This window comes from Mobula hypostoma, chromosome 2 (assembly GCF_963921235.1).
Source record: "Mobula hypostoma chromosome 2, sMobHyp1.1, whole genome shotgun sequence".
Taxonomy (NCBI): Eukaryota; Metazoa; Chordata; class Chondrichthyes; order Myliobatiformes; family Myliobatidae; genus Mobula; species Mobula hypostoma.
The window spans coordinates 239,275,616-239,299,913 of record NC_086098.1 but is presented as its reverse complement, the minus strand read 5'-3'; the positions used below and the strand labels follow the sequence as shown (position 1 = coordinate 239,299,913).

Sequence of the window (24,298 nt, the reverse complement as noted above, 5' to 3'; positions counted from 1 at the left end):
TGCCCCGTTCCCATTGTTACCATCGGAAAGGCGCACAGAACCCTGAGGGCACACACTTAACGACTCAGTAACAGCTTCTTCCCCTCTGCCGTCCAATTTCTAAATGCACATTGAACCCATGAACACTACCTCACTACTTTATTTCTGTTTTAGTTTGTGCTGCTTATTTTAACTGAACTCTTTAATAGACATACGTATACTTACTGTAATTCAGTATTTTCTCTATAGTTATTTATTGTGTATTTCACGACAAATGCCAATGATATTAAACCTGATTCTGATTCTGAACAACCAAAAGACCCGCCCACTAACCACAACCATCACCTACCCTTGCCCGCACTGCACCAGAATATGTGGATCCCCAATTGGCCTCTACAGCGACCTGAGGACCCACCATTAGACAACCCGTTAGACATCACACTCGAGTGATACCGTAACTAGAATCTCTTCGGCATAGGGAGGACGTCAAATTTGACACCTGACGGAGCCAGTGGGTGGGAGAACCTTTGCCATTAGAAACAAGCCATTGACAGATATTTCAAACAATGGCTCTAGAGGTTATTGCTGGTCATACCAGTAGTATGTGAGTTAAATCAGCATTCTGGCATCGTCCCACTTTGCAATTCTTAAAAACCAGGAAGAATATTTTTACAGTGATTCACTGTGGGTCAGAAAAGTTCAGCTCGAGCTTTTCATGGGCTTCCTCGCTACCCTGATTTATTTATTTAAAAAGTTTAAAAGGCCCCACCACAGCAAGCCTCGTCCAGCACAGTTAATCAAAGCGGTCGCACTGCCTTGAGGCAACAAAGGAAAGAGAAGAGGCCCCTCACTGGCATTCAACAAAGCAGGGTTTGAGAGAGTGTGGCAGCTGCTCTCTGCAATCCCTCCCTTGGGGACCCCAACCAGGGGCACAGCAATTACAGACAATTCCCGTCCGGCAAATAACCTGTTTGTCAGAAAACTCCATTCAATCAGCGTCTAGAACATTCGCTTAATAGCAGGATTAATGGAAAAGCCCAGCGGAGCATTGGCACAGAGAGAATTCCAGCCCTATGACTCCATGAAACTTTACGCTGCACCTGCTCAAAATATCTACACCCTGACAGGTCTGTATTAATTTCTGCGCCATCTAATTTCCTGGGTTCATTCCCCTCCCCCTAATCTTGCTGACTTTAGCCTATGTACAATGGACGAAGAAAAGCAGTGCCTTTCCAGGTTAAAGCAAGACATTAATGCAACTAAAAGACTCCCAATATGTTCCAGACTGAATTAGTGATTAAAAATTGACACTGTTGACACATTAAGAGAGTTGTAAAACAGGTGACCCAGAAGTTTTATACATGGTTAGGTTAACGAGAGACAGAGGAGGAGAAACAGACACAAAGATTATAAAAAGAATTTCAAAGCTGAGAACCTAAGCAGTTAAAGATATGGATTCCAAAAATAGAAATCCGAGGCATGCAAGAGGCCGGAAACAAAGTACAGTGAACTCAGAGCATTGTGGGGCTCAGGGGGCATTGCAGAAATTTTTTAAAATGTGGGTGAAGCCCAGGATTAGTCGGGGTGTCAAAGGCAGGAGAATGAGGTTGAGAGGGAAAATAAATCAGCCATGTTGGAATGGCGGAGCAGGCTCTAATTCTGCCCCTATGTCTTATGGTCTTACAGTTTGAAGATAAGAAGGAGAATTTTAGAATTGAGTCATTGGGATGTCTGCATAAGTCAGTGTGTACAGTTAAGAAGAGATGAGGTGTGAATGGGACCTCTTGCCCTATTCTCCTTGGATGCAAACATCCAATTTGATATCAGCCCAGAAGTTAAGAGCCCCAAGTCTCTCTGTTAACCAAGGGTGTACAACGTTGGGATTGAACTCAAAATCATCTGAAAAGACTCAGAGCTCGCAGATAATGTTGTGCTACTACACTGTAAGTTATGGTCTATAGGCTTCAGGCAAACCCAGCATATCACTGCAGCTACAAAGAGGGCACACCAGCAGCTATATTTCATTTGGAGTTTGAGGAGTTTTGGTATGTCCCCAAAGACACTTCCACCTTCCAGAAATGTGTGTGAGGATCTCATTAGCAACCAACTGGCAACATCACCACCTGATATGGTGGGGGTGGGGGCTACCGCACAGGATCGAAGTAAGCTGCAGAGAGTTGTAAACTCAGTCAGCTCCATCATGGGCACTAGACTTGGTAGTGTCCAGTACATCTTCAAGGAGCGATGCCTTTAAAAGGTGGCATCCATTATTAAAAGCCCCTATCACCCAGGACATGCCCTCTTCTCATTGCTACCATCAGGGAGGGGCTACAGAAGCATGAAGACCCACACTCAGTGATTCAGGAACAGCTTCTTCCCCTCTGCCTTTTGATTTCTGAATGGACAACGAACCCATGAACACTACCTTACTATTTTTTTATTTCCAATACTTATTTATTTTAACTACATAATATATAAATTTACTACAATTCACATTTTTTCTCTATTATTATTCATTGCATTGTACTGCTGCCACAAAGTTAACAAATTTCACAACATATGTCAGTGATATTAAACCTCATCTGATTCTGATTCTAACTCGTAAAGGCCTCAGATTGACCAAAAACTTGTAGTAAAACGGCCTCACGAACCAAAGATACTGAAATATGTAAGAGTACAGAACAGACTCCATGTTCAGCGTACAGCGAATCCCAAAATTTTGGAGCAGCATCAGCAAATATTCACAGCCTTTGAGATTACCTGTGGAGGAACTCCATGGCTGAGCACTGTCAGTCGGGGTTCCCCTTCCTCTCCAGTCCTGATACAGAGTCTCAGCTTAAAACAACAACTGTTCATTCCCTTCCATAGATGCTGCCTGACCTGCTGAGTTCCTCCAACATTTTGTGTGTGTTCTGCTTAATATGCCCGATTGAGTCTGTGTTGAGAAGATGGTGGCGTGACGGCAGCGCGCGCAGCCTCTCTGGTGAATGATATCTGTAATCTGTCAAGTAGGGGACCGTGCACAATTCTGATTTGATGGAGACGGACGTGAGAGTACAGAGGAGCATCTGGAGAAACTTCTGAAATGCCCGCTTCGCTGCCGCTGCTACTGTGTGGTAACCGGAATCTCCGGAGCAGAAGGCCCCGAATCCTTGGCTTTACTTGTTTCAGCAGCCGGGGCAAAGTCGAAGGCACTCGGCAGAGGATGGCACTCGGGAGGCTGTATCGGAGGGGCTGGTCGGAGGCTCGAAGTTTTCGGACGGATGGACTCAGTGTCGGCTGCGGTCGGCTACTTCCAAGGCATCGGCAAGTTGACGGTGCCTGGAGGTTTATGGCAGGGAGTTTCTCCCTTTTGCCGCCTGCTATTGGGGACTCAGGAGTCGATCGACTCAGGAACTTTGAGACTTTTTTTTACCATGCCCATGGTTTGTTCTTCATCAAGTTATGGTATTGCTTTGCACTGCTGTAACTATATGTTATAATTATGTGGTTCTGTCAGTGTTAGTCTTTGGTTTGTCCTGTTTTCTGTGATATCACTCTGGAGAAACATTGTATCATTTCTTAATGCATGTATGCATTTCTAAATGACAATAAAAGAGGACTGAGTATTCTCATAATCTAATCTAATCTAATCAGTTTAACCTCACTAACTCTTCCACTGAGCGGGAAGGGCACCTTTAAAATAGCTTACTCCTCCAATCACCCTATACAGTACAGCAATGAGCCAAGTTACTGCTAGACACAAAAACCGACAGACTTGCGTCACCCAAGCACCAATAAAAATTACAATAAATAAATTTGGAATCTGGCATGAGCCAAGTGTCTGGCTGTGGAAATCATTAAAGGGATACTTAGGAGTTAAACTATACCTTTGTGACCATTAACCAATAAAATCTCAGACTGGGGACCTGGAGGGAAATAACTGTCTCCTTTTACAACCTCAATCCGACCTCCATATATGTCGTCATATATGTAAAAGCAATTTCATTAGCTAGCTTGAAAGCAGACGTCTCAACATCAGTAAGACCAAAGAACTGATTGTGGACTTCAGAAACAGTAAGAGGAGGGAACACACACCAGTCCTCATAGGGGAATCAGAAGTGGAAAGAGTGAGGAATTTCAAGTTCCTAGTTGTCAATATCTCTGAACACCTAACCTGGACCCAACATATTATTGCAGCTATATTTCATTAGGAGTTTGAGGAGATTTGGTATGTCACGAAAGATACTCGCAGAGAGTTGTAAAATTAGTCAGCTCCATCATGAGCACTAGCCTCGGTAGTGTTCAAGTCATCTTCAAGGAGCAGTTCTCAAAAAGCCGGCATCCATCATTAAGGAACCCCATCAGCCAGGACGTGTCCTCTTCTCATTGCTACCAGCAGACAGGAGGAACAGGAGCCTGAAGACCAACACTGAACAATTCAGGAACAGCTTCTCTGCCATCAGATTTATTAATGGACATTGAATCCATGGTCACTACCTCACCAATTTTTTATTTGTATTTTTTTGCGCTATTTATTTAATTTAACCATTTTTCTCTATTATTATGTATTGCATTGTACCGTTCCTGTAAAGTTCACAAATTTCACGACATATGCCAGTGATATTAAACCTGATTCTGATTCTCCAACAAACATACAGTGGGCATGCAAAAATTTGGGCGCCCCTGGTCAAAATTTCTGTTACCAGGAATAGGTAAATGAGTAAAAGATAACCTGATTTACCAATGTTAAAGATGACATATTTCTTTAATATTTTAAGCAAGATTACTTTATTTCCATCTTTTACAGTTTCAAAATAACAAAAAAGGAAAAGGGCCCGAAGCAAAAGTTTGGGCACCCTGCATGGTCAGTATTTAGTAACACCCCCTTTGGCAAGTATCACAGCTTGTAAACGCTTTCTGTAGCCAGCTAAGAGTCTTTCAATTCTTGTTTGGGGGATTTTCACCCATTCTTCCTTGCAAAAGGCTTCTAGTTCTGTGAGATTCTTGGGCCGTCTTGCACGCACTGCTCTTGAGGTCTATCCACAGATTTTCGATGATGTTTAGTTCGCGGGATTGTGAGGGCCATGGCAAAACCTTCAGCTTGTGCCTGTTGAGGTAGTCCATTGTGGATTTTGAGGTGTGCTTAGGATCATTATGCTGTTGTAAAAGCCATCCTCTTTACATCTTCAGCATTTTTATAGACAGTGTGATGTTTGCTTCCAGAATTTGCTGGTATTTAATTCTTCCCTCTACCAGTGAAATGTTCACCATGCCACTGGCTGCAACACAAGTCCAAAGCATTATCGATCCACCCCCATGCTTAACAGTTGGAGAGGTGTTCTTTTCATGAAATTCTGCACCCTTTTTTCTCCAAACATACCTTTGCTCATTGTGGCCAAAAAGTTCTAGTTTAACTTCATCAGTCCACAGGACTTGTTTCCAAAATGTATCAGGCTTGTTTAGATGTTCTTTTGCAAGCTTCTGATGCTGAATTTTGTGGTGAGGATGCAGGAAAGGTTTTCTTCTGATGACTCTTCCATGAAGGTCATATTTGTGCAGGTGTGGCTGCACAGTAGAACAGTGCACCATCACTCCAGAGTCTGCTAAACCTTCCTGAAGGTCTTTTGCAGTCAAACGGGGGTTTTGATTTGCCTTTCTAGCAATCCTATGAGCAGTTCTCTCAGAAAGTTTTCTTGGTCTTCCAGACCTCAACTTGACCTCCACCGTTCCTTTTAACGGCCATTTCATAATTACATTACAAACTGAGGAACGGCTACCTGAAAATGCTTTGCTATCTTCTTATAGCCATCTCCTGCTTTGTGGGCATCATTTATTTTAATTTTCAGAGTGCTAGGCAGCTGCTTAGAGGAGCCCATGGCTGCTGATTGTTGGGACAAGTTTTGAGGAGTCAGGGTATTTATAAAGCTTTGAAATTTGCATCACCTGGCCTTTCCTAACGATGACTGCGAACAAGCCATAGCCCTAACAAGCTAATTAAGGTCTGAGACCTTGGTAAAAGTTATCTGAGAGCTCAAATCTCTTGGGGTGCCCAAACTTTTGCATGGTGCTGCTTTCCTTTTTATCACTCTAAAATTGTACAAAACAAAAATAATACACTAATCTTGCTTAAAATGTTGAAAAGAATGTTTCATCTTTAACTTTATGACTTTTGGAGATCAGTTCATCTTCTACTCACTTAACTATTCACAGTAACAGAAATTTTGACCAGGGGCGACCAAACTTTTGCATGCCGTGGCCATGTATAAATAAACAACCAATCTTCCATTCGGTTGCACATCCATTCACAGCATTAATCTATGCTTGGATTTATGCCCACATCCAGCAGTACAGGGCTCCATTAGAATGACAGTGGCACCAGTCTAGATTACATGATGTCTTTGAAATGGGACAGGAACAATTTCAGCAGCATGGTAGCATAGCAGTTACCGTAATGCTTTACAGCGCCTACTGTAATTTATTTATTCAGAGATACCGCACGATAACAGGCTCTTCCAGCCCACATGGCCCAATTACATCAATGTGACCAATTAACTGGATAACCTGTACATCTTTGGACTGTGGGAGGAAACTGGGGCACCAGGAGGAAACCCACGCGGTCATGGGGAGAACGTGCAAACTCCTTACGGACAGTGGTGGGAATTGAACACCGGTCGCTGATGGTGTAATAGTGTTACGCCAGCTGCTAGGTTACTATGCCTCCCCTAAAGATCAGGGTTCAATTCCCATCACTGTCCGTAAGGAATTTGTACATTCTCCCTGTGATCGTGTGTGCTTCCTCCTGTTGCATCAGTTTCCTCCTACATGCCAAAGACATTCGGGTTAGGGTGAGTAAGTTTAGAGCATGCTATGTTGGTGCTGGAATCATGGCAACACTTGCGGGCTGGTCCCATAAAGCTGATCTCCAATCTCAGAGGCCATGGCTATACCGACCAAAGGTTAAAGGGGTGCATTAAGATATTGGAAAAGGAACTTCATTTGAAATGTTACTCCTTCATAAATGGCAGGAGCTGTGCACCATCTTACAATGTACACCACCCATCCACTCCCTGCTGGGCACCTCCTACCTCATCGATGGAAGAGACTGTGGTGTCCACATGGACCAGTCACCTCAGATCTACGGAACTGGAGTGGGGCAATCAGGGCCCCATGTCTGCGAAACTACGAGTCCACTAGAGGCCAAAGAAGTCCTGGGGTCATAGGACTGCATATGTGCATTGAGGAAGGAAAGGGGCTTGTTTTGCTAAGGTCACTTACTCGCTTGTTCCATTCTGTGTTGTTCTGCCGAGCATTGTGGGCATGCTATGTTGGAGACGGAATACGTGGCGACACTTGCGGGCTACCCTAGGCACACCCTCCCTAACGCACATATGCGTCCTCTTCTTTGCCTGGTTGGGGAGATTTCGGGATATGGGAGAAGTGGTTAAAAGAGTATGCAAAAATGTTGATTTTTGAGGTTGACCGTGATCCAATTCCTCCTGGTAATTACACAAATGAACATCCAATGAGCAGAGTACCGGTCTGACTCTCAGAGTCAAATACCCCAGATGACCATACAATCTAGGTTCGTGATGAACATGGGACAGTACAGATAATGGTGGACAGAATACATAGACAAGACATTGGGAGGACTGAGGGAGGGAGGAAATCAGGTCGAGAAGTCTTCCCAAATTAAGTTTGGATTTTGCAGAGGAGAAAAAAAAAAGTTCAAGTCATGAAGTCGCAGAGAACAAATCCACAACATTCCTTCCTTACCTGTTATAGATGGTGGGGAGCCCACAGGTGTGGATGGATTCGATGTGTAGCTGTTACTGGTGTGATCCGGTGAATAAATCTGTTTTAAAGAGGTAAGCGTATCAGAGTACGATTCCAGATCATAAACTTAAGTAGATGTTAGTCAATGTCTCTCTTTAACTAACGGTTTATCACATCTCTGAAAACATCCTGCAAAATGCTGCGCAATGTAGTGATGATCATATAGATAAATATACTAGCCATTGAGCATAGCAAGATCCCATAAACACCATAGTTAATCCTGCCTGCATCGGTGTTCATTGAAGAATCAGTGTTGGCCACAGCTCCCTGCTCTTGCTCAGACAGAACCATTCGCAAAACCATGCCAGCATGGCCTCATGTAATATCCAAGAGTAAAGCACTTTCTCTGTACCTACCGAAATTTTCACTTCAGGCTCTGAGCTTAGATCCTGAAGTAAGCTCGGAAAGAAAAAATATTCAAGGTACAAGGTCTTTACACCTTGTCCCCAGAGGAACAACGTTTTGTTTAGCTGTATAGATGTGTATGGTGGAAAGACAGTAAACTTGAACTTGAAGATCATTTCTTGTCATTCTTCAGTACTCAAGTGTTACTCTGGATCCAATGCAGCACAAAAAAAAACACAATAAACTTAAAGAACACAATAAACAAAACAAAAACTATAAAAGTAATCCTGTAAAACATGAAGTATAAGTTCTATAGGAATTGCTTTTACACTTATTGAACTAACATAGAATGTAAAATATTTAGTTGATACACTTGTATGGAGATTGAGAAATTAAGTTGCTGAGGTCAGGAATCTTACCTTAAAATTAAATGGAGAGAAATTTCAGGAAACACTTCTTGGCACAAAATAAATTTGTAAATTGGTTGCTATTGTCCCATGTACCAAGATTCAGTGACAAAATTTGTCTTGCATGCCATCAATGTTTTCTCTAATTTTTTTTACAACTCTGCGAACCAACCGTATTGCTCTGAGCAGGAAATTTTAACATGGACTGAAAACTGAGTGGCATTTTAAATACTTTTTTTTTGTAATATGCAGACTGCAAATATTTAGAATGAAATTTTATTTCATTTATTAATTGAAGGGAATAATGAAAATCTTTCATGTTTTATTACAGCTGCGTGGCAACAAAGGCTATGTGCACAGGAGCATTTCAATTGTTAGGCAGCCACGCACCCGCACAGCTTAGAGAGAACAGTGCATGCCATCCATACAGATCACTTCATCACATTAAGTATATCGAGGTAGTACAAGGGAAAAGCAATATAACCTTGCCATTACAGAGAAAGTGCAGACAATATAGTAGAAGGCCACAACGAGGTTGTTATTGCACAAGAGGTGTCATTTTAAGGTGTATACAAGGTGTATGAAGGTGTGTATAAGGTGTAGTATAGTAGTTAGTGTAACACTCCTACAGCACCAGCGACCCAGGTACAATTCACACTGCTGACTGTAAGGAGTTTTTATGGTCTCCCTGTGACCTTGAGGGTTTTCTACAGGTGTTGTGGTTTGCTCCAAAGATGTACGGCTTAGCTTTAGTAGGTTGTGGATATGTTATGTTGGCGGCAGAAGCATGGCAAGACTTGCACTGCCCCCAGCGCATCCTTGAACTGTGCTGATCTTTGACACAAGCAACGCATTTCACTGTGTGTTTTGATGTTTCAATGCACGTGTGACAAATAAAGCTAATCTTTAACTTCAGTAGCCTTATCAGAGTGGATAGAAGCTGTCCTTGAGCTTGGTAGTACATGATATCAGTATTTTGTATCTTCTGCCCAATACGAGAGGGGAGAACAGAGAATACAGTGGCATGTGAAAGTTTGGGCACCCCTGGTCAAAATTTCTGCTACTGTGAATAGTTAAGTGAGTAGAAGATGAACTGATCTCCAAAAGTCATAAAGTTAAAGGTGAAACATTCTTTTCAACATTTTAAGCAAGATTAGTGTATTATTTTTGTTTTGTACAATTATGAGTGAAAAAAAGGAAAGGAACACCATGTAAAAGTTTGGGCATCCCAAGAGATTTGAGCTCTTAGATAACTTTTACCAAGGTCTCAAACCTTAATTAGCTTATTAGGGCTATGGCTTGTTCACAGTCATCGTTAAGAAAAGCCAGGTGATGCAAATTTCAAAGCTTTATAAATACCCTGACTCCTCAAACCTTGTCCCAACAATCAGCAGCCATGGGCTCCTCTAAGCAGCTGCCTAGCACTAGCACTCTGAAAATTAAAATAAATGATGCCCAGGAGAAGGCTATAAGAAGATAGCAAAGTGTTTTCAGGTAGCTGTTTCCTCAGTTCGTAATGTGATTAAGAAATGGCAGTTAAAAGGAACGGTGGAGGTCAAGTTGAGGTCTGGAAGACCAAGAAAACTTTCCGAGAGAATTGCTTGTAGGATTGCAAGAAAGGCAAATCAAAACCCCTGTTTGACTGCAAAAGACCCTCAGGAAGATTTAGCAGACCCTGGAGTGGTGGTGCACTGTTCTACTGTGCAGTGACACCTGCAGAAATATGACTTTTGTGGAACAGTCATCAGAAGAAAACCTTTCCTGCGTCCTCACCATGACATTCAGCGTCAGAAGTTTGCAAAGGAACATCTAAACAAGCCTGATGTATTTTGGAAACAAGTCCTGTGGACTGATGGAGTTAAAATACAACTTTTTGGCCGCAATGAGGAAAGGTATGTTTGGAGAAAAAAGGGTGCAGAATTTCATGAAAAGAACCTCTCTCCAACTGTTAAGCACAGGGGTGGATCGATCATGCTTTGGGCTTGTGTTGCAGCCAGTGGCACGGGGAACATTTCACTGGTAGAGGGAAGAATGAATTCAATTAAATACCAGCAAATTCTGGAAGTAAACATCACACCATCTGTAAATAAAAGCTGAAGATGAAAAGAGGATGGCTTTTACAACAGGATAATGATCCTAAGCACACCTCAAAATCCACAATGGACTACCTCAAGAGGCGCAAGCTGAGGGTTTTGCCATGGCCCTCACAGTCCCCCAACCTAAACATCATCTGGACCTCAAAAGAGCAGTGCATGCAAGACAGCCCAAGAATCTTTATACTTCATTGTCGCCAAACAATTGGTACTAGAACGTACAATCATCACAGCGATATTTGATTCTGCGCTTCACACTCCCTGTATTACAAATATTAAATATTAAAAATATTAAAATAGTTAAAATTAGTAAATATTAAAATTTTATATTATAAATCATAAATAGAAAATAGAAAAATGGGAAGTAAGGTAGTGCAAAAAAAAATCCAAGAGGCAGGTCTGGATATTTGGAGGGTACGGTCAGATCCGGGTCAGGATCTGTTCAGCAGTCTTATCACAGTTGGAAAGAAGCTGTTCCCAAATCTGGCCGTACGAGTCTTCAAGCTCCTGAACCTTCTCCTGGAGGGAAAAGGGACAAAATGTGTGTTGGCTGGGTGGGTCGTGTCCTTGATTATCCTGGCAGCACTGCTCCGACAGCGTGCGGTGTAAAGTGAGTCCATGGACGGAAGATTAGTTTGTGTGATGTGCTGCGCCGTTTTCACGATCTTCTGCAGCTTCTTTCGGTCTTGGACAGGACAACTTCCATGTCAGGTTGTGATGCACCCTGAATGTCACAGAACTAGAAGCCTTTTGCAAGGAAGAATGGGCAAAAATCCCCCAAAACAAGAATTGAAAGATTCTTAGCTGGCTACTGAAAGTGTTTACAAGCTGTGATACTTGCCAAAGGGGGTGTTACTAAATACTGACCATGCAGGGTGCCCAAACTCTTGCTTTGGGCCCTTTTCCTTTTTTGTTATTTTGAAACTGTAAAAGATGGAAATAAAAAAGTATTCTTGCTTAAAATATTAAAGAAATGTGTCATCTTTAACTTTATGCCTTTTGTAAATCAGGTATTCTTTTACTCGCTTAGCTATTCACAATAACAGAAATTTTGACCGGGGGTGCCCAAACTTTTACATGCCACTGTATATGGAGTGGGGAAGGTCTTTGATTATGCGGGCTGCTTTACTGAGGCAGAGAGTATAAAGATTTTAAAGATTAAAGATTAGCTTTATTTGTCAAATGTACATCGAAATAGTGAAATACAGCATCTAAATAAGACTCCAATAAGAGGAGGCTGGTTCCCATGCGTGCTAAATTGTGTCAACAACTCACTGCATTTTCTTGCAGCCATAAGCATATCAGTTGCCATACCAAACTGTGATGCATTAGGATATGATTATTGTGCATCTATTAAAAACTGGTGAGTGTTAAGAAGGATATGCTGAATGACTTTATACTGGCAGTTTCCTAAGCTCTTTGCTGTGGCTCAGAATTCAATTGACAGTATTTTTGGGTCAGGGTATAAAGGGTTATGGAGCCGAGGAGAAGACCTCCAAGCTTTCCACAGGTCAGCCAGATTCTAAGTGAATGGCATCGTGGGCTGAACAACCTCCTACTATTCCCATGTTGTTTCTAACTGCACACCCTGAATACAATTCTCATTTCATTCCTGTTGTTTTAATTTCAGCAATAAATCTTGCATTTTGCTAGTCCATTAAGATATTCCAGAGGATCTCACAGCTGATGGGGTGCTTTTTGAAGTTCAGCCAGCATTGGAAATATACCAATCAGCAGATAGCAAGAACCCACGAAAGAGTAACCACATTATCTGTTTCTTGTGAAATTGGTTGAGGGCACCGGGGAGAGGATATCTGGTGGTCAGAGTTGACCATGGATGTTGTGTACCAGCTGCCTACGTGATATGCAAGCTGGGGCAGAACAATACGCAGGACAAGAGCTGGTGCCCACGCAGCAGGCTCTCCCTGTCCATGCAGCTGATGAACCCAAAAGAACAGCAGAGACCAATACAGCGACATCGCAGGAGTCACCAGTCAGCATTGAACTGGATTCTTCCTTAAGCTTTGCTCCCACAAAGCCTTCCCCATGAGTGGGTACAACCACAAGGCCGTGGAGGTTTGAGATCAGAGTTATTCTTCCCCTAGCTGAGCTGCCTACCATGGTTGACGAGCCCCATCTGCCTGAAGCGACTGGCTTTAAGGCACCAGTAGCCCAGCTTTGCCCCTTCTCCTGTCAGTAGAAATGTTTCCACTTAGCAGCTAAGCCACACTTGGTTGTCAGAGTCTATTTGAGATGCACGCCATTGGGAGCAGTGGTAGGTGGTGGGGGCTGATCCCCACCATCTTCCCCTGCATATGGGGAGAACCTCTTCCAATTCATGTCACAGGATCTACTGAGTCCATCGGAGTAAGCAAGCAGAGCTAACGTCTCCCCTGGACAAGAGCACTTTGTGGTTCCGTGTTTTATCAAGAGATGATATGATGAACATATGGATGAAAGCAGGTCTGTTCAGCTTCATTGCCAGTGTTTTATTTCTGCTGCACGGCTTTCAAAGGGTTAAGGTGATGTCTAGAACCGGTTGTATGCACCGTCTAACCCCAGTCCATTAGGCGCCTCTGATTATACCCTGATCAGTGTCTCAGAAAATTGGGCCTGGCACATTTGGCGTCTATCATCACGCTGGAACCGAGCCATTACAGCCGAACCCAGTCGACCTGCTGAAATAGAATTAAGAGTGCTGGTTTTGCAAGAGGCGTGTGCATCGGAGTGAGAGGGGAGGGGTGTTTTGCTGAAGCTGCCTGAAATTCATATTTCATTGTGACAGATGCTGCCCTGCTCGCCCCCACCCCTCGGTGAGCCAACTATTGTCTGTTGCATCAAAGAGTAAATTAGACAGGGTCAAGCAGTTCCAGCTGCCTGGTTTCAAAGCAACTGCTTTTTGACTGAGCCCTGCAAGGAAACTTTTAAAGGCAGCGAAACAGCCTCTGTCCCTCCCCTGCCGGCTTCCCTTGGGATCCAGCCGCAAATGGACCAGCGTCGTTTGCATCCCTGGTTCTCCACCCGATCAGCACACCCTGTCCTGGCCAGGAGATTGCCGAAAGTTTAGTTTCAATTTGTCACATGTACATCAAAACATGCAGTGTATCAACAGCCAACACTGTCTGTGGGTGTGCTGGGGGCAGCCCGCAAGCGTCGACACGCTTCCGGCAACAAGACAGCACGCCCACAACTCACTAACCTAACCCACACATCTCTGGAATGTGGGAGGAAACTGGAGCACCCGGAGGAAACCCACATAGTCACGGGGAGAACGTACAAACTCCTTACAGACGGCGGCGGGAATTGAACCCCAGTGAGTGTACAGCTGAGGTTCGAGGGCCATGGGTTTAAGAGGGGTGAAATTTGAAGCAGCTGTTGAGGGGCAAGTTTTTCACCTGCACAGTTTCTCACAAGGAACTGCTAGAAAATGTAATGAGGCAGATACTTGTACACAGATTGTAACAATGCTGTGGGATTTGAGATTAGTGTAGGCAATTGGGTTTAGTGTACATGGGCAACTACGGACAGCATCAGTTCCTCGGTTCCACATTCTAATGATTCTCTGAATCAGGCTGACTAATCTCCATACTGCAAGATCCCAACTGACAGCAATGCAATAGGGGCCAGGACTCGTATTCCTGGGTGTTAACTGTAATGTTCACCAAAGCTCAAACTTTCACAACTTCCTCACAGAATCACAGAAACATTCAGCACATGGTCCACGCTGACATTTTATCGTCCATCTATACAAATGTAATTTGCCCCTACTGGGACTGCCTTCCGGTCTATAAACATAGTATTTATATTTGAATCATCACCTCTTTTGACAGTACATTCCAGATATCAACCACTGCATTTCTAAATCCCTAAAATCCTCTTTCAGCTTCTTAAACCTTATAACCTCTGAGTTTGGATACTGTCTCTCTCATGGATTAAAAAAAATTGACTATCTACCCTGATCCCCCTCAACTTCCTTCACTGTTGGGGAAAGAAGCCCAGTCGATGCAATCTCTCCCAGTCAGTAAAGTCCGCCAATCCAGACAACATCTCGGTGAATCTCCTCTACACCTTCTCCACCACAGTGACATCCTTTGTGGAAACCAGAAATGCACATAATACTCCAAACGTGGTCTAAGCTTAGTTTTGTAAAATTGCAATGTGACATCCCAACTCTTCGGTTTTCTGAAATAGTGTTTGCATTACATACAAAGTGCAGGGGGAGCTAATCAGGTCAGGTAGCATCTATGGATAGGAATAAACAGTTGACGTGGATGACCCCAACAGACTCATGGGTGAAGTGTCACCTCATCTTGTACGTTCTCTTGGAGGAGGCACCGAGGGGCTCTGTCACAGAATGAAGGGATCTCATAGAAGCCTGCCAAATATTGAAAGGCCTAGACAAAGTGGATGAGGAGAGGATGTTCCCTTTAGTGAGTGAGTCTAGGGCCAGGGGACACGGCCTCAGAATGGTGGGATGTCATTTTAGAACAGAGGGAAAGAGTACACACAAAATGCTCGAGGAAGTTAGTAGGTCAGGCAGCATCTACAGAGGAAAATAAACAGTCATTCTTTCAGGCCGAGACCAAGAGGTGATGAGGAATTTATTTAGCCAGAGAACGCTGAATCTGTGGAATTCAAAGCCACAGGCATCGGTCTTGATTAGTAAGAGTGATAAAGCTAATGGGGAGAAGGGAGGAGAATGGGGTTGAAATGGAAAATAAATCAGACGTGATCAAAGGGCCTAATTCAGCTCCTATGGTCTTATGGTCTTATGAACTGCAAACGTTTACAGTGCAGGAAGAGACCATTTTAAGAAGAGGCCATTCATCTCATTGAAACCAGGCTGTGAAGTTAATGCTCTCTTGGTCCTTAGCCACCCTATTTTCAAGAGGCAGTGCTTAAAAAAGCATTCAGGGACAGCTTCTTCTCCTCTGAATGGTTCATGAACCAATGAATACTACCTTGTTATTCCATGTTTTTGTAACTCATAGCAACATAAATGTCTTTGCTCTGTTGTACTGCTGCCATGAAACAACAAATTCCACATCAGATAAGAGAGCAACAATAAACCTAATTCTGATTCTGAGGTGACAGCACAGCATTAAATTCTGCTCTATCATTCAAACGTGATAATCACCATCATCTCAGGCACAGCTTAAGATTTTAACTACAAGGGTGGCAGATTCAAGTTAATTGGTATATTCTTCGGCGGGGACTTTAAAAATATGTTTTTGCCCGAACAGTGTATTGAGACCTTTATTGAAAAGAAAACAATCCCAGCTGAGGCAATCTTTCCTTAAACTGCACAGTGGTGGACAGGAAGGCTCTACAATGGGAAGTTGAGACTGCCCAATCACTGGCACCAGCCTAGCCCGCCATCAAGGACATACTATATACAGAAAGGTACCGGAAAAGGGCCAGTAACATCATGAAGGAGCTCACCCACCCCGCTATGGACTGCCTGTCCCACTCCCATCAGGGACGAGGCTATGTAGCGTCCACACCAGGTCTAGCAGACTCAAAAACAGTTACTTTCCCCGAGCAGTAAAGGTGATCAACACCTCCACCCACTAATCCACCCCTTCACCCCCCCCCACCCCTTCAGCATTTCCTTACCTACAGACACTGCTTTGCCTAGCATCATTTTATGGGCATACAATCAGTCTACATATATAAGCCATCTTATGTATTTAGATTGATTGTGCTTTTTTTTTGTTATTATTGTGTTCTTTATCTTTTGTGCTGTATCGGATCCAGAGTAACCTTTATAACTTTCTCCTGTACACTTGTGTACTAGAAATGACCAGAAAGTTCCAGACATGGCAAAAATCCCTGTAAATCTTTGCACCACCCCCCCCCACCAGTTGAAACCAAATTGCCTAGGAAAGGGTTAACACACGCTGGAGTCCTCTGGCTGTTCTGTTGAAAGCGTCTGCCTCTGCGGGACACCTAATGAGTGGTATTTATCCATTAGAGAGGGACGGCTGGTAGGAAATGAATGGAGTTCAGACCGTGGGGGGCAGGGTAAGCTGCAGGGAGCGATTGCTGCTCCCCGTCCAGCAGCCACTCATTAGCATCCCCCCTGCCCCCCCCCCCCGTGCGTCCATTAGGAAGATTTTGTTATTTAAATCTTGGAAGTGAATGGGATGGGTCATCTGATGGGAAAGCTCCAATCTGGGACTTTATATCAAGGCACAAGTTTATTTTTTCTACGTTTATTTCTGGGATGTGGCAGTTTCTGCTAGGGCCAGTGAGATGTTGCACACCCCTAATTATCTGACTGCTGTTCTGACTTGTTAATGTGCAGTTGTATAGGAAGTATTTAAACTCAAAGATGGTGATATATTTCCGAGTCAGCACTGGACTATGATTAGGAAGGGTTCCTGCAGGTGATGCAGTTTAAAGATTAGCTTTCTTTGTCACGTGTTATATACCAAAGCATACAGTGAGATGCGTTGTTCACATCAATGCCCGAGGATTGTGCTGGGGGCAGCCTGCAAGTGCCACCATGCTTCCGGCACCAACATAGCACTCCCGCAATGCACCAACACAGCACTCCCACAGTGCACCAACACAGCACTCCCGCAATGCACCAAAACAGCACTCCCACAATGCACCAACACAGCACTCCGACAGTGCACCAACATAGCACTCCCGCAATGCACCAAAACAGCACTCCCGCAATGCACCAACACAGCACTCCGACAGTGCACCAACATAGCACTCCGACAGTGCACCAACATAGCACTCCCGCAATGCACCAACACAGCACTCCCGCAGTGCACCAACACAGCACTCCCGCAGTGCACCAACACAGCACTCCCGCAGTGCACCAACATAGCACTCCCGCAATGCACTAACCTTAACTCGTATGTCTTTGGAATGAAGAAGGAAGCTGGAGCACCCAATGGAAACCCATGTGGTGATCCGTATAAACTCCTTACAACAGTGGCAGGAAATGCACCCTGATCTTACAGCTAATGCTTTAAAGTGTTACACTAAGCTATTGTGCCGCCCCCATCTTGCTATTCATTGTCACATCTGAACATTTCTGCAGCTACCTTTCACATCCCTTTTTTAAGATATTTCAAAGCATTATATGTTTTTGGTATATTCCTATACAAAACAGAAGGAAACCATTGATTTCACTGCAGGACAAACACTTTCCTATAATCTGTGCAGTCTCCCTTCCAATTCTCCTACAACCTACAATCCACCTGCAGTTAGTGGAGTGGTGCTGCAGCAACAACCTTGCACTCAATGTCAGTAAGACATAAGAACTGACTGTGGGCTTCAGAAAGGGTATGACAAGGGAACACGCACACCAGTACTCATAGAGGGATGAGGAATGGAAAGAGAGAGCAATTTCAGGTTCCTGGGTTTCAATATCTCTGAGGATCCAATATATTGATGCAGTTACAAAGAAGGCACAACAGTGGCTATATTCCCTTAGGAGTTTGAGGAGATTTGGAATGTCACCTAAAACACTTGCAAATTTCTACAGATGCACTATGGAGAGCATTCTAACTGACTGCATCACCGCCTGGTATGGAGAGGGGTGGGCTACTGCACAGGATCGAAGCAAGCTGCAGAGAGCTGTACACTCAGTCAGCTCCATCATGAGCACTCGCCTCCGTAGTATCCAGGACATCTTCTTCAAGGAGCGACGGCTCAAAAAGGCAGCGTCCATCATTAGGGACCCCCGTCACCCAGGTCATGCCTTGTTCTCATTGCTACCTCAGGAAGGAGGTACAGAAGCTTGAAGACACACACTCAACAATTCAGGAACAGCTTCTTCCCCTCTGTCATCCGATTTCTGAATGGACATTCAACCCATGAACACTACCTCACTACTTTTTATTTCTATTTTTTCACTATTTACTTAAGTTAACTATTATTTATATATATTAAACCTGAATCTGATTCTGATTCACTGGGGCAATTTACTGAAAATGAGTAATCTACCAGCACGTGGAACATAACACAGAACATAGAATAATATAGCATATATAGCCCTCCATTTTTCTTTCATCCATGTGACTATCTAAAAGTCTCTTAAATGTCTCTGATAAACACCAGTGGCACATTCCACGCAGCCACTGCCTTCAGTATAAAAAACCCCACCTCTGACATCCTTCCTATACTTTCCTACAATCACCTTAAAATTCTGCCCCCTTGTATTACCCTGGGGAAAGTTTGCTCTCCAATTTCAACCCAGCAAGCCCTCATGATGCTGAGATACATCCTAGAATGTGCTGGGACACATCATCAGTGATGTAACCTGGGGTCATCAGGTGTTTCAGGGCTTTCAACATCAGACACTCTCACCCAGGCGACCCAGCCGGGGTTGATTTGGCCCCAGCTTCTGTCCCAGCAGCACTTGGCCATGGGTCACGATTCTTGATCCATACTCATCTCATAGTCATAATAACCAGGTAGTTCGCCTTCAAACATTCATTGAGGGAGGTGTTCGTCAAGCACCTCCACACCATCCACCACAAGTATAACTTCCCGGTGGCCAAACACCTTAATTCCAATTCCCATTCCTGTTCTGACGTGTCGATACGTGGCCTCTTCTGGTGCCAAGATGAAGCCAGGGTGGAGGAGCAACACCTTATATTCCAGCCGCCAACCTGATATTATGAATATTGATTTCCCCTTCCAGTGACCAAATTTACCTCTCCCCCTTCCTGTTCCCCACTATGACCTTTCACTTCTTCACACCTGCCTATTACTTCCTCCACTTCTCCTCCTCCTATCAGATGCTTTCTTCACCAGCCCTTGACCTTTCCCACCCACCTGGCTTCACCTGTCACCTTCCTCCCCCACACACGTTTTTATTCTAGTGTCTTCCTCCTTCCTTTCCGATCCTGAAGACGGGTCTCAGTCCAAAATGACGCAGGCACAGCCTGAGCTGCTGAGTTCCTCCAGCATTTTGTGTGTGTTGTCATTGAGGGAAGAAGATTGGTCAGAATGCTACAGGTGGGGTGGGGTCTTCAACACTTTACAAGTAGCAGCATGGAGTCTTACCCACTTGAGAGAATGAACCAAGTCACCATCTATTGACTCAAACAAAAAAACAACACCTCTGCATTCGGAAATATCAGCCTGGTTTTCTGTTCAAGATCAGAGCCTTGTGGAATCAAACCTGCCTCCAGATTGTTGGGCATAAGATTGTAAACATAGAATATCAAGCATGAACATTGATCTCTCTAACTTCTGGTCATTCTTCCCCTCTCCTTCTCCCTTTATCCATCCCCCAATTTGGTGTCCCTCTCACCTCTTCTACTCTCCTGCCCATCACCTCCCTCCTCCTTCCCGTTTTTCCATGCTCCACTGGTCTCTCCTCTCAGATTTCTTCTTCTTCAGCCCTTTATCTCTTTCACCTATCACCTCCCAGCTTCTTACTCCCTCTCCCCTCCCACCCACCCACCCCTCACCTGATCTCACCTGTCACCTCCCAGCTTCTTACTCCCTCTCCCACCACCCCCTCACCTGGTCGCACCTATCACCTCCCAGCTTCTTACTCCCTCTCCCCTCCCACCCACCCACCCCTCACCTGATCTCACCTGTCACCTCCCAGCTTCTTACTCCCTCTCCCACCACCCCCTCACCTGGTCTCACCTATCACCTCCCAGCTTCTTACTCCCTCTCCCCCACCCACCCACCCACCACCCCCCTCACCTGGTCTCACCTATCACTTCCCAGCTTCTTACTCCCTCTCCCACCACCCCCTCACCTGGTCTCACCTATCACCTCTCAGCCTCTTACTCCCTCTCCCCCACCCACCCATCCCCCCCTCACCTGGTCTCACCTATCACCTCCCAGCTTCTTACTCCCTCTCCCACCACCCCCTCACCTGGTCTCACCTATCACCTCTCAGCTTCTTACTCCCTCTCCCCCACCCCCCCATCCCCCCCTCACCTGGTCTCACCTATCACCTCCCAGCTTCTTACTCCCTCTCCCACCACCCCCTCACCTGGTCTCACCTATCACCTCCCAGCTTCTTACTCCCTCTTCCCTCCCACCCATCCCCCCCTCACCTGGTCTCACCTATCACCTCCCAGCTTCTTACTCCCTCTCCCCCACCCATCACCCCCCCTCACCTGGTCTCACCTATCACCCGCCAGCTTGTACTCTTCCCTCTCCCCCACCTTCTTATTCTGGTTATTCTGTACCAATGAAACGACCACGCTTATGGGAAGTACATTATTACCTCCAAAGAGGTCCGGAATATACTTAGCATAAGAGATTCCGCAGATGCTCGTGACCTTGAGCCATGCATACAAAATGCTGGGGGAACTCAGCAAGTCAGGCAGCGTCTATGGAGAGGAATAAACAGCGGATGTTTCAGGCTCAGGATGAGAAAGGTAGGGGGTTGATGCCAGAATAAGAAGGTGGGGGGGGGAGAGCGAGGAATACAAACTGGCAGGTGATAGGTGAGACCAGGTGAAGGGAAAGGTGAGTCACTACACGCTGGCTCGGAACAGAGACGGTGTTGCCCGCAGCTGAATTAATGTCTGTGGCCAGTTGTAGAAGCAGTTTTATTTGGGGAAAGGAAAGGAAAAGAAGATTCAAACCATTTTCATAATCTCTGGCGGCTTGTGGATGGAAAATTGTTTACAATGAGTTTCAGCCCATCCATTTAATGAGGATTGTGATCTACACTTGCCTGAATCGTGGCGGCTGGCCCCCATGGTCATAAAGGGGCTGATGTTATCACTGGTCTGTGGTCGTTGACAGGAAGCGGTTCTGTCATTTTCTGGCTTGCAAGCCAGGAATGTTAATGCCTGTGCCTGCAGTGACTAATATATGTTCCTCCCTTCTGTCAGCACCTCTCTTGAAGTCTCATCAACTTTTGGCCATGTTGGGAGAGGGTGGAGGGAGTGCGTGGGGAGGAGTGTGGTTCCACTGAAAGTCCCCCAGGAGCTGTGTCCGTACCCACTGATCGGGCATGTTGCCTTCCTTTGATTCAGAGAAGGAGTGTCAGTACAGAGAGTTAGAATTATCGACTCAATGTAAGGCAAGGTACTGTTAAAAACCACTTAAAATTTCAGAGGCTTGAGTGCAAAATCTGGGAGGTATTCTAGGTGAGGGCTGAAGCAATGCTGTGTTACCATTGGAATTAGAAGCTAAAACATACGACACAGGAGCAGAATTAGGCCATTTGACCCATCAAGTCTGCTCCACTATTGCATCATGGCTGATTTATTATCCCTCTCAACCCCGTTCTGCAGCCTTTGACATCCTGACTAGGTAAGTACTTATCAATCTCTGCTTTAAATATCCCCAGTGACTTGCTCATTGGTTGTGTATCAGTATTTCTCTGTTCATGCAGTTTTCTGTAAATTCTTTATTTTTCCTGTAAGTGCCTGCAAGAAAATGAATCTCTAGGTAATATATGGAAACCTAAATGTACTTTGATAATAGGTTTGGTCCGTACAGCTGATGAGGCACGGCAGCAATGTACAAACAGAAACATGTAATGGGACAATATGGGTGTCCCGAAGAAGGGTTTCGGCCAAAAATGTCGGCTGTTTATTCATTTCCATAGATGCTGCCCGACCTGCTGAGTTCCTCCAGCATTCCCTGTGTGTTGTTAATTTATCTATTATTTAATGAGATACAGCACAGGATAGGATCATAAGACCACAAGACATAAGAGCATCAGCCCGTTGAGTCTGATCAACCATTTCATCATGGCTGATGCCTGATGCCACTCAACCCCATACACCTGCCTTCTTGCCATATCCTTTGGTGCCCTGATTGATCTGGAAATGATCATCTTCTGTCTTAAACGTACGCACGGACTTGGCCTCCACCACAGCCTGTGCCGGAACTTGCCTCTGTTCTAAAGAGTCACCCCTCAGTTTTGAGGCTGTGCCCTCTACTTCTGGATACCCCCACCATAGGAAACATCCTCTCCACATCTACCCTATCTAGTCCTTTCAACGTTCGTAGGTGTCAATGAGATCCCCCCTGCATTCTTCTAAACTGCAGTGATAACAGGCCCAATGCTGCCAAACGCTCCTCATATGTTAATCCCATTCATTCCCAGAATCATCCTCGTAAACCTCCTCTGGACTCTCTCCAATAACAACACGTCCTTTCTGAGATATGGAGCCCAAAACTGTTGACAATACTCCAAATGCAGATTCATTAGTGTCTTATAAAAGCTGAGCATTATCTTGCTTTTATATTCAATTGCACTTGAAATAAATGCCAACATTGCATTTGCCTTCTTTACCACAGACTCAACCTGTAAATTAACCTCCTGGGAGTCTTGCATGAGGAATCCTAAGTCCCTCTGCACCTCTGATGTTTGAACCTTCTCTCCATTTAGATAATAGTCCCCACTATTGTTCCTTTTACCAAAATGCATTATCATACATTTCCCAACACTGTAATCCATCTGCCACTTTTCTGCCCATACTTCCAATTTGTCTAAGTCCTGCTGAAATCACATTGTTTCATCAGCACTACCTACCCCCACCTATCTTCATATCATCTGCAAACTTTGCCAGAAAGTCATCAATTCCATTATCCAAATCATTGACAAACAATGGGAAAAATAGCAGTCACAATACTGGCCCCTGAGGAACACCACTAGTCACTGGTAGCCAACCAGAAAAGGCCCCTTTATTTCCACTCGCTGCCTCCTGCCTGTCAGCCATTCTGCTATCCATGCCAGTATCTTTCCTGTAACGCCACAGGATTTTATCTTGTTAAGCAGCTTCATGTGTGGCACTATTAAACACCTTCTGAAAATCCAAGTAAATAACATCTACTGCCTCTCCTTTATCCACCCTGTATGTTACTCCCTTGAAGAACTCTTAACAGATTTGTCAGGCAAGATTTCCCTTTACAGAAACTTTGACTTATTTTATCATTAGTCTCCAAATACCTCGAAACCTCATCCTTAATAATGGACTCACCACTTTCCCAACCACTGAGGTTAGGCTAACTGGCCTATAATTTCCTTTCTTTTGCCTTCCTCCCTTCTTAAAGAGTGGACTAACATTTGCAATCTTCCAGTCTTCTGGGACCATGCCAGAATCAAATGATTCTTGGAAGATCAATTGGTCAATGCATCCGTTATCTCTTCAGCAACCTCTCTCAGGACTATGGGATGTAGTCCATCTGGTCCAGGTGACTTATCCACCTTAAGACCTTTCAGTTTGCCAGCACTTTTTCCTTTGTGATAGCAATGGCACTCACTCCTGATCCCTGACACTCACAGACCTCTGGCACACTGCTAGTGTCTTCCACAGTGAAGACTGATGCAGAGTACCCATCAAGTTCATCTGCCATTTTTCTCTCCCATTACAACCTCACCAGCATCATTTTTCAGTGATCCAATGTCAACTCTCACCTTCCTTTTACTCTTTATATAACTGAAAAAACTTCTGGTATCCTGCTTTATATTATTGACTAGTCTGCCCTCATATTTCATCTTTTCTCTTCTTATAGCTTCTTTAGTTGCCCTTTGTCGAATTATAAAAGCTTCCCAATCATCTAACTTCTCACTCATTTTTGCTACCTTATATGTCCTTTCCTTGGCTTTTATGCAGTGCCTAACTTCCCTTGTCAGCCACGGTTGCCTACCCCTCCCATTTGAGAACTTCATCCTGTGTGGCAGTGGTCCCCAACCTTCGGGCC

General features: G+C 44.5%; 1 protein-coding gene across 2 annotated transcripts in view; it reads right to left on the bottom strand.

The window, feature by feature from the left end:
- Window positions 1–24,298, bottom strand: part of LOC134342970 (transcription factor 12-like) — a 177,405-nt gene that overhangs the window by 46,330 nt on the left and 106,777 nt on the right. For both annotated transcript variants that reach the window (XM_063041721.1, XM_063041722.1), the window contains exon 6: window positions 7,735–7,813. In XM_063041721.1, coding sequence (XP_062897791.1) covers window positions 7,735–7,813 — 79 coding nt within the window. The remainder of the gene's footprint in view (window positions 1–7,734; window positions 7,814–24,298) is intronic.